Here is a 10840-nt window from a genome sequence, read left to right as displayed (position 1 = left end):
ACCTGAAAATCCACCATCAGGAAAGCAAAAAGACAGACGGAACATCAACACTGCAAGAAATAAAGGTAACCTCCCATCAAACACTCCCATTCACTGGACACAGAACCATCAAGAGACAATAAACACACTTATTGACAAACTCACTGAGCCTCCCATCCTTGGGTATCCAGATCTCACCCAACCATTTATTCTGCATGTTGATGCTTCCCAGGAAGGGTTGGGAGCAGTTCTGTATCAGAGACAGAATAACAAAATGGTTGTCATCGGGTATGGATCTAGAACAGGGGTGTCAAACTCATTTTCACCGAGGGCCACATCAGCATAATGGCTGTCCTTAAAGGGCCAGATGTAACTTATAAATGTAACTAAATGTAACTACTCCTTAATGTTAAATAACTCATTATTTATTATAACTTATTCAAGTGACAATTACAGTTGCATAGAAAACATATGTTTGCTTGTTGCTCTAACATAAATCCTTTTAAATTTTGTCAGCTTATGAAAACCCACATAACTCCATTAATGAAGGATCAAACTGTCCAAGTGAATAAAGAAAAATAACAAGTAGTCAAATAGCTTTGAAGACATCCTAAAACTGAGCTGCAAAGAACATGTATGACACATGTAGCATTTTACAAAAAAAGGCTACACACAGCCTTGCATCCAACTGATGGTTTGATGACAACAATTTGCCTGCATACACACATAAGACCTGCAAACACTAAATAATTACAACAGCAGCTATACATAAATAATATATAATCAACTAAAAATACCAAAATAAAGGTTGATTCAGTTCACAACTATATTACTCAAGTTTTTTGGTTAGTCTTTGATGAGGAGATGCTGCCTGTCCTTGAACACACCAAGTGGATTCTCTCTCTACTATCGTTGATCATGTTCTGAAAATGATAAACACAAAACAAAATGCAAACACAATCATTAAATTGCACACAGTTGAACTGTTCTTCTTCTTGGTTGAATTACATTTTCTTATATTTTAGTTTTCAAAAAGAAAATGCTAACCTGTGTTTTTCTGACCAGATGTCTGACACCGTTTTTCCGTTGCCAGTGTGTCAATGTCTGGCTTTAGGTCCTGTGCTGAGGCAATGCGTAGAACAGCATGGAGGTTGTCATCCGTGAGGCGTGATCTGTGCTTGTTTTTGTTCAGATTCATTATGGAAAAAAACTGTTCGCACAAATAGGTGCTTCCAAACATGGACAGAACACGGGCATCATGAAGTCGAAGCTGTGGCATCAAACCAGGGGGCATCAGACGGTAAAAGTCCTGGATTGCAGCATCCTGGAACTTTGCTCTCAGGCCACTGTCGCTTTGAAGCTCAATTAGCTCCATCTGAAGGTGTTGGGGTGCAGTGCAGACATCGGTGGTGAAAGGATTGGCAAAGATGTTAAAGCCTGACTGTTGTGCTCTGAAGTCAGAGAAGCGCCGATCAAACTCAGTCTTTAACCAGCTCAGTTTGGTAGCTAACTGAGCACATGAAAAAGTCTCGGGAAACGAGGTTGACATGCTCTGACAAACAGGAAAGTGGACAAGATTGTCCTGTTTCACTTGCCACATCCATAAGTCCAATTTACGCTGGAAAGCCGTGATCGTGTCGGACATCTGCGTGATGACTTGTTTGCGTCCCTGCAGCTTCTGATTCAGCTGGGCGAGATGGTCGGTTATGTCACACAGCACAGCAAAGTCACACAGCCACTTTGGATCTGATAGTTCAGACATGAGTTTTCCTTTACTCTGCATAAAAATAGCAATGTCTTCCCTGAGCTCAAAAAATCGCTTGAGGACTTTGCTCCTACTCAGCCACCGCACTTCTGTATGGTACGGCACATCCCCGTGTTCCGAGCCCATCTCCAGCAAAAACTGCTGGAACTGACGGTGGTTCAGGCCCCGCGCCCGAATGAAGTTCACTGTTTTCATGACTGTGGTCACAATGTCCTCCATCCCCAGCACCTTCCCACACAAAGCTTCTTGATGGATAATGCAATGATATGTTATCAGAGGCGTGTGACAGTTCATTTCTTGCATTTTCCTCTTCATTAGTCCAACCAAGCCCACTTTTCCTCCACACATTGCCGGTGCACCGTCTGTAGTTAATCCCACCAAGTTTTCCCACTGCAATGCATTTTTACTTACGGACTTCTCCACCGCATCAAAAATGTCCTGTCCCGTCGTGGTCCCATGCATTGCAGCCACATCCAACAGCTCCTCAGTGATAGAGAGGTCCGACTTTACGCCTCTAATAAAAATTGATAACTGCGCTGTGTCTGTGTTATCTGTACTTTCATCAACAGCTAATGAAAAAGCTGTGTAGCTGCGTGTCTCCTCGGTCAGCTGTGTTGTAAGATTTTCTGCTAGTTCCTTCACTCGGTTCGCGATGGTGTTTCTTGATAAACTGACATTTCTAAAAGTCTGTAACTGGTCGGGACACACCTGCTCACAGACCTTCAGCATGCACTGCTTCAAAAACGCTCCCTCTGAAAAAGACTTGGAAGCGTGGGCGATTTCTTCAGCCACAATGAAGCTAGCTTTCACTGCAGCCTCGTTTTTGGCTGTGGATTTTGTGAACAAACTCTGCTGCAACCGCAGTTTGCCTTTTAATTCTTGGGCAATTTGTTGCTTTTCTTGAAGGCTAGCTTTAGCATACTTAGCTCCGTGTTTGGTGTCAAAATGTCGACGCAGATTGTACTCTTTGACAACCGACACCGCCTCGTAACACAAAAGACATACTGGTCTTTCTCCTTGAAGCACAAACAAGTATTCGCCTTTCCATCTTTCTTGAAACAGTCTTCCGTCTGCATCAACTTTTCTCTTTCTGGACATTTTGGGATCATTATTGATATCTCAATTCCACTTGTTGGCATGGATGTGGAAACACTGCCGCGGCTACCGAGGTAGAAAGGCATTGTGGGAAATGTAGTTTTTGGTCAAAGCACGCTCTTAATTTATTTTTCTGTATTTATTTTTAGATACTCAACACGGACACTCTCGCGGGCCACATAAAATGACGTGGCGGGCCACATCTGGCCTGCGGGCCTTGAGTTTGACACATGTGATCTAGAACACTGACCCCACCTGAGAAAAATTATCACATGCATTCAGGAAAATTGGAATTTCTAGCACTCAAGTGGGCAATATGTGAAAGGTTTAGAGATTATTTGTACCATGCACCTCATTTCACTGTATATACAGATAATAACCCCCTGACCTACATTCTCACCACAGCCAAGTTGAATGCCACAGGTCACAGGTGGGTTGCCCAACTTGCAGATTTCAATTTCACCATTAAATATCGACCAGGCAAACACAATACAGACGCAGATGGCCTCTCTCGCATGCCACTGGACATAAATGACTTATTGCAGCAATGTACAGAAGAAGTGACTCAGGATGTGATTAGTGCTTCAATTCAGGGAGTGACTGTGCTTCAAGATGCCCCATCTGTCTGGATAACCACAGCTCACATCAATACACTGGACTTAGAAGGGATGCCTCTTCACCTTCATTGCCTGCCCCACTAACACCAGAACAGATCAAAGAAAGTAAAAAAAAAGACCCTCTCATCAAGCGAGTCATGCATTATAAAAGCCAAGATCAATTCCCTCCCAGAGGAGTGGTGAAAACCGAGCCTGCAGATGTTAGAGTGCTCTTGAGGCAGTGGCAAAAACTGTATATCAGCGATGATGGGATCTTATACAGAAAAGCAGGACATACGTCTCAGCTAGTTTTGCCAAAAGAACATCATCCGTTAGTGTTTCAAGAATTACACAAAGATGGGTCATCTGGGGGTCGAAAGGACTCTGAATCCAGTGTTGTATAGTAACGAAGTAAAAATACTTCACTACTTTACTTAAGTATATTTTGGAGTACTTCATACTTTCCTCGAGTATGAAAATTTTTGATGACTTTCACTTTTACTTCACTATATTTCCGAACTTAATTGCATACTTTTACTCCGATACATTTTCAATGTGTGGTTTAGTTACTCGTTACAAAAAAGCGCGAGAGAGAAACGCAAGTGTTTTGACCCCACCTACTGATTAGCAAGTAGCAAGTAGGCTACCGAACAAAGTCGGTAGCCTACTTGCCTGGGCTTGTTCATCACCACCAATAGGATACACCTGTTTCGCTTCTCCCATTAAACACAAAGCAAGTCTTGCAATCAGCCGCAGCCACATGGAGGAGGAGACGGAGACCACAACGACTGCAACTACGTCGGACACGGCTCCAGGGGAACCACCAGCTGGTGATGAGAGCCCATGGCCTTATTTAAACACAATATACTCTTTCGTGGGTGTTATAGATTCGTCATACCGCATGCAGTTTATGTTATTCCTGCCCGAAGATGTGGAAATTCTATCTTACAAAAACTCCCCGTCCAACTTGAAGAAACACATCGAGGTAACTTCTTATGAAATGGTTATAATCCTCCTGTTTCAGTAACTATAGATTGGTCACTAGACACTACTGTATTGTGAAACGTTGACCATAAATGAACTTTGTTTGGCATTGTTTCAGTTCCACAGGTGGTGTATTTAGCTTAGGCCTAATGTTGACTGTAGCAGGCTACCTAGACTCCTCTGTTCAAGGGGGACAGAAGCCATAGCGATAGCAATTTAGACTAAATTTAACAAATATAGGAAAGGCATTGTTGTTGCGCAACACCCCCCCCCTCCTTTCTGTCTCTACTGTCTCACTCTCTACTTCCTCTTCTGAGAGGGGAGATGTGCTACCAGCTCTCCTTCTAACGGGTTAATTGAGTTTCCCAAATCTGCCGGGATTTACCCTGTCCAGGACTGAAGTAAACTCTGTTTAAGCTGGTTTCGAGAAACGATTCGCCTGGTTTTCTGACGGCCTACATCCAGGTGTCCCACCCTTCTTCCCCCTGTGAATTAGCCAGACTGAGCAGCCTACAGCCAACTAGTTTCACAGAGCACACCTGTTAACGGTCGCTCGTTCTCTATTTTACAACTTGCATTTGTTATTGAACCAGGTAGGTTTTAGTGACTCGGGCGAGTCCCAAGGATGACGTTTTAAATTTGGGCTACCAGCAACCTAAAAACATTTTAAACTTCTTCCTCTCCAGAATCAAACATCACAGCTATTTTACAACCATCAAAGAACTTTAAGGTGACTCATTAACTGAATGTCCACAACATCTTTTAGATTTTCTTTATGCTAAATATTTTATTAGTAAGGCATTTTTGCAAGGGTCAGTACAGCTTAATTCAGTAGCAGAAATAATCAAATAAGTAAAATCAATCATCTAGTCTATCTTTCCCTACTGCTGACTGAGAACTAAAAAAGAGAACCTTTGAGAGAGACGGACGGAGTTTGACGTTTCGAACCCCAGACCTGGCTTGATGATGAAGAAGGTGCTGCAGCAGGAGGAAGATGTTGATCGGCGAAGGCAGGAATCTCTGTGATGATTGAAGATGAAGAAGGTGCTGCAGCAGGAGGAAGACGCCGATCGATGAAGGCAGGGATCTCCGCAGGTCTGATGAGCCTCCTCTCCGCATGGATGGTGAGGTCACACAGGATGTGGTGCTGGCAGGAAAAAAGGCACCAGTTCTTCTTCTTTGTCTTTGCCTTTGTCTTCATCTTTGTCTTTGGGGTCTGAACCCAGCCGATGAGAGAAGTGCGATGTGAAGCCACAGGTTGTGGGCCTGACGGGTTGGTCTCCATGAGAAGGTCAGTCTTCGGCTCTGTGGCCCCGGCTCTTCTTCAGCTGCAGAGTTCTTTGTCCATCTCTTGGCTCGAAGCTGCCCGGAGGATCCAACGAAAGGTTCCTCTTTTGCACCCACCTTATATAGGGTTTATCCACCCTTTTGGTGCGTTTTCATTGGCTGTCTGCTTAGACAGATGACCTCACATCCATCACTGTCCTTCAGACATTATGTCCTGATGTCTGTGCTAATGTCTCGGGGTTGCTCAACCTCCTATGTCCATTGCCTGCACAACCTTTTACCTAAATAAGGCGTTGATCATCTCTGCTCTCCTGTTAGTTCCCCTTTTTCCCTTAACCGTTCACCTTTCACCTACTATCTACCTCCAACATATCAGTGATGTTTAATTGCAGTTACACCTTTTTACACCATTTCAAGTTTAATGTCAAAATCACATTTATATCACATTTATTTTCTTTAGCTTCTCTGATTTAGCATTCATTTATAATTTTATAACCATAACTTATATCACATTTATTTTCTTCAGCTTCTCTGATTTATCATTCATTTATGATTTTATAACCATAACTTATTAATTATCCTTATTATGATCTTAATGTGAGTTATTACAGATGTTTTTCTGAAAAGAAACCAAGAATAATCCATGATTCTAATTATTTAATACTAAAATTACAGTTACTTGTTTTTCTTGTAAGTGTTCCCACAAATGTTCGTGTAAATATTATTACAAGTAAACCAATATTAATATAAGTATTTTACTTTGAATCTTATCAAATTATCAAAATGTTTAGATTTAATTCTTTAAAACTTTCATGCTTTAAAATAAGAAATAGTCTCAGCTATTTTTATAAATCTGCAGGCTGGAACTTACTTCCTCTTTTTCCAGGAAACCTGCTTTTCCTGTTTAATGACTCTTTCTGACTGACTATGATTTCTTATGATTAGATAGAAAAAAGTAAAATTAAAGCAAAGTTTGCTGGACACAAAAACAACACACACAACCAGATTTATTTTATTGACACCTAAGTCTACTGCTGGGCCTTGATGTCACTTGAGTGATTCATTTTAAAGATAACTTTATTTATTATTACTGTTAAACTAACTTTATTGACACTTAAGTCTACTGTTGGGCCCTGATGTCACTTGAGTGATTCATTTTAAAGATAACTTTATTTATTATTACTGTTAAACTAAAATCTCCAGCATGGGGAAGTGGGATGAGCTCGGATTTTCTTGACACCCCCTCCACGAGGTCAGACCTTTCACATGCTGGGAGTCCATCACCCCCCTGCAGTTCGCCGTCCTCATCCCCTGGAAAGAGAAGATGTTCGTCTGGGATGTGAAGATGCAGATTCTTCATCCTCAGTTGTCACAGAGGGCTCAGTGTAGTCATCAAAACTCCACTTCTCTTGACACCCCCTCCTTGGAGTTTTGATTTCCCCCATGAGGTGATGAATGTCGAAGAAAACTTGGATCGTTCTGATTCTTGTACAGGAACTTTCGCTGGATGAACTGTCGGTTCTTCAGGATGTGGGATGGTTCTTTAGGGAAGGGAAGATGGGCTGAGACAGAAGGCCTCAAAAAAAAAAAATTTCTGGCTGTTCAGCAGAGCAAAGTAAAAAGCATAAGCATCATGACGCTTTATCTGTAATCATGATCCTTTTCCATTTTAATCCATCAGGTTGTGACAGGAGTTCTTCTTTAGCATAGTCCAATTTCTTCACGGCCCTCCCAGTCCAAAGCCTTGAAGTTGTTCTTTGAACGGCAACCTTCCTGTAATAGTGGCCAGTCTACTGTAGGATGGCATGGTGCTTGATTCTCTGGCCATCTTCTCGTAATGTTCTGGTTCGCTGTAGCTAAGAACTGGCTTGAGCACTGCTTCCTCATGGACCCCTTTCTTCATCAGTAGTACTGTGTTGAAGTTCAGTACTTGCTTTACAAAATCTCGGGCGTTGAATCTCAGCTTGATCACCGTAGTTGCAGGCCGATCTTGAGCTTTAATCCAAACTCTCTGCCCTGTTTTCAGTGACACTTTGAGCTGCAACTTCCCTTTTTCTTCTCTGAGCAAAAAGGAGAAGTGTCTTCGCCTCCCTGCTTTCTGTGACGTGAACGGAGTTCCTCTGCAGGGGAAGACCTGCTCTTCTAGCAGTTGTCACTGTGTCTCTCTTTCCTGTTGTCCCCATTGGCTCTGCTACATCCATGCAGACTGAACCCCATGGGACTGTGCTCTTGATGAACAAACCTTCCATCCGCTGCCCTGGGTGCCCTGCGTATCGACCACATACCTCAAAGTCACACAGCTGCATCAGATGGGCTGAAGGGACATCCAGCAGTCCTGCTTGCTCAGTTCTTCACGGGGGTGTAGCACGCCTGCATATTCGAGGGCCTTATGCACGCACCGTACTACCTGGTCCCCGTGCTACTCTAGGACCACCTGTCCTTAGGTGTTCTGTCCCACCTCGACACCGGCAGAGACAACCTTTCTTAGTGGCACGAAAGGTCGTCATCTTTGCCCCTCCATAGGGCTTCTTCTCAGGTGTGCGCCTTGTCGCTGCACCTCGAGTTTCGGGCGGAGCCTCAGTTCTGCTTTCTTCTTCCACAAATCTTTGTGTGCCACGGGCTTGCCCTTTGCAGTCTCGAAACCATTTTCTTCCCAAATGGCCAAGTCCTCTCTAAGGGCCTGAGCACAGTAGTAACTGTCAGTTACTAACCTGGCACTCTTGATTTTCCTTTTCACCAGCTCCAGCAATCCTTCCAGTACTGCCGTTACTTCTCCGGCTTGAGCACTACCGGGAGCTTTTCCTTTCTGACGGCATCTCTCTTTGCCGTCTTGCTTCAGAATAAATCCCCAGTATGCCGACTGGTCGGACCCCTTTCTGGATCCATCGGTGTAGCTTGTCCATTCCAGTTGTCCTGGCTTCTCAGATGTCGCTTGCGGTCGTTTCTTACTGGTGGGTTGTGCTGGTCCAATTTCAAGCTCCGGGTCCAGCAGGATGTCTTTAACCATGTCAGCGTCTGTGTGATGATGTCAGCTGCTGGTGTTTGTTCCTCTGTTGCCGGATGTCTTCTCGATGGCTGCAGTGGAGGACGCGGTGTGCTTCCTCATCCATCGTCAGCTGATGATACTTTTCTCTGTTTCTTGTGCATGCTTGCTGGCTGGTCTTTTCTTTTCTTGTCAGCATTACATCACAAACCACTCCAGCAAGACTGAGCCAACTTTTTCTTTGTCAGGGGTTGATGTTTCAGTTCCTCATTCTTGGAACCAACTTCCCCCCTTGCTTCAGGTCTGAGTGACAGTAGCTGTGTAGAAACTGATGCAGTTCTGTTGAGGTCTCCTCCTTTTCCAAACGATCTGGACGGCCGGCTTCCTCCGGTTTCTTCCCCAGATTTTCCTCCTCGAAGTGATCATCCATCACTCCGTCTCTCTGTCGGTTCGAGTTGTCTATCCCCCAAAGCCTCTCTTTAGCCTTCAAGCAGGGATGGGTCTAGACTATGTTGGCTACTAGCTTCACTGTCTGGATCCGGTCATTTATCCTCAGTAGAAGCTTTCCCTCACCTGTATGCCATACAGTTACTGCAAGGGTTGTGACTGACGGCCTTATCAGTCACCATTAACTCTATTCCCTAAGAGTTAACAAACCAAGTGAGCTATTCAGATCCTCACCTCTGTTTTTACTGACTTGGCATAGGGCCCTCCTACTCCGTTAGACTGGGCCCCACGTTGGGCGCCACTTGTTGTTGCGCAACACCCCCCCCCTCCTTTCTGTCTCTACTGTCTCACTCTCTACTTCCTCTTCTGAGAGGGGAGATGTGCTACCAGCTCTCCTTCTAACGGGTTAATTGAGTTTCCCAAATCTGCCGGGATTTACCCTGTCCAGGACTGAAGTAAACTCTGTTTAAGCTGGTTTCGAGAAACGATTCGCCTGGTTTTCTGACGGCCTACATCCAGGTGTCCCACCCTTCTTCCCCCTGTGAATTAGCCAGACTGAGCAGCCTACAGCCAACTAGTTTCACAGAGCACACCTGTTAACGGTCGCTCGTTCTCTATTTTACAACTTGCATTTGTTATTGAACCAGGTAGGTTTTAGTGACTCGGGCGAGTCCCAAGGATGACGTTTTAAATTTGGGCTACCAGCAACCTAAAAACATTTTAAACTTCTTCCTCTCCAGAATCAAACATCACAGCTATTTTACAACCATCAAAGAACTTTAAGGTGACTCATTAACTGAATGTCCACAACATCTTTTAGATTTTCTTTATGCTAAATATTTTATTAGTAAGGCATTTTTGCAAGGGTCAGTACAGCTTAATTCAGTAGCAGAAATAATCAAATAAGTAAAATCAATCATCTAGTCTATCTTTCCCTACTGCTGACTGAGAACTAAAAAAGAGAACCTTTGAGAGAGACGGACGGAGTTTGACGTTTCGAACCCCAGACCTGGCTTGATGATGAAGAAGGTGCTGCAGCAGGAGGAAGATGTTGATCGGCGAAGGCAGGAATCTCTGTGATGATTGAAGATGAAGAAGGTGCTGCAGCAGGAGGAAGACGCCGATCGATGAAGGCAGGGATCTCCGCAGGTCTGATGAGCCTCCTCTCCGCATGGATGGTGAGGTCACACAGGATGTGGTGCTGGCAGGAAAAAAGGCACCAGTTCTTCTTCTTTGTCTTTGCCTTTGTCTTCATCTTTGTCTTTGGGGTCTGAACCCAGCCGATGAGAGAAGTGCGATGTGAAGCCACAGGTTGTGGGCCTGACGGGTTGGTCTCCATGAGAAGGTCAGTCTTCGGCTCTGTGGCCCCGGCTCTTCTTCAGCTGCAGAGTTCTTTGTCCATCTCTTGGCTCGAAGCTGCCCGGAGGATCCAACGAAAGGTTCCTCTTTTGCACCCACCTTATATAGGGTTTATCCACCCTTTTGGTGCGTTTTCATTGGCTGTCTGCTTAGACAGATGACCTCACATCCATCACTGTCCTTCAGACATTATGTCCTGATGTCTGTGCTAATGTCTCGGGGTTGCTCAACCTCCTATGTCCATTGCCTGCACAACCTTTTACCTAAATAAGGCGTTGATCATCTCTGCTCTCCTGTTAGTTCCCCTTTTTCCCTTAACCGTTCACCTTTCACCTACTATCTACC

General features: G+C 44.2%; 1 protein-coding gene across 1 annotated transcript; it reads right to left on the bottom strand.

Annotated features, from left to right (window-relative positions):
• Positions 1 to 382: 382 nt before the first annotated feature.
• On the bottom strand, positions 383 to 3068 carry LOC116711446 (general transcription factor II-I repeat domain-containing protein 2B). The gene is made up of 2 exons (XM_032550763.1): positions 1027 to 3068; positions 383 to 902 (listed from the first exon to the last, which is right to left on the bottom strand). Exons 1-2 carry the CDS (start codon positions 2840 to 2842, stop codon positions 886 to 888), a joined length of 1833 nt encoding a protein of 610 aa, XP_032406654.1. The 5' UTR covers positions 2843 to 3068; the 3' UTR covers positions 383 to 885.
• Positions 3069 to 10840: the final 7772 nt, after the last annotated feature.

Source organism: Xiphophorus hellerii, chromosome 21, assembly GCF_003331165.1.
Source record: "Xiphophorus hellerii strain 12219 chromosome 21, Xiphophorus_hellerii-4.1, whole genome shotgun sequence".
Lineage (NCBI taxonomy): Eukaryota > Metazoa > Chordata > Actinopteri > Cyprinodontiformes > Poeciliidae > Xiphophorus > Xiphophorus hellerii.
This window is presented reverse-complemented; position numbering and strand designations above follow the sequence as displayed.

Bases quoted from the DNA above. Each gene is read 5' to 3' on its own strand.
- LOC116711446 (XM_032550763.1), bottom strand. From the start codon at position 2,842: ATGTCCAGAAAGAGAAAAGTTGATGCAGACGGAAGACTGTTTCAAGAA.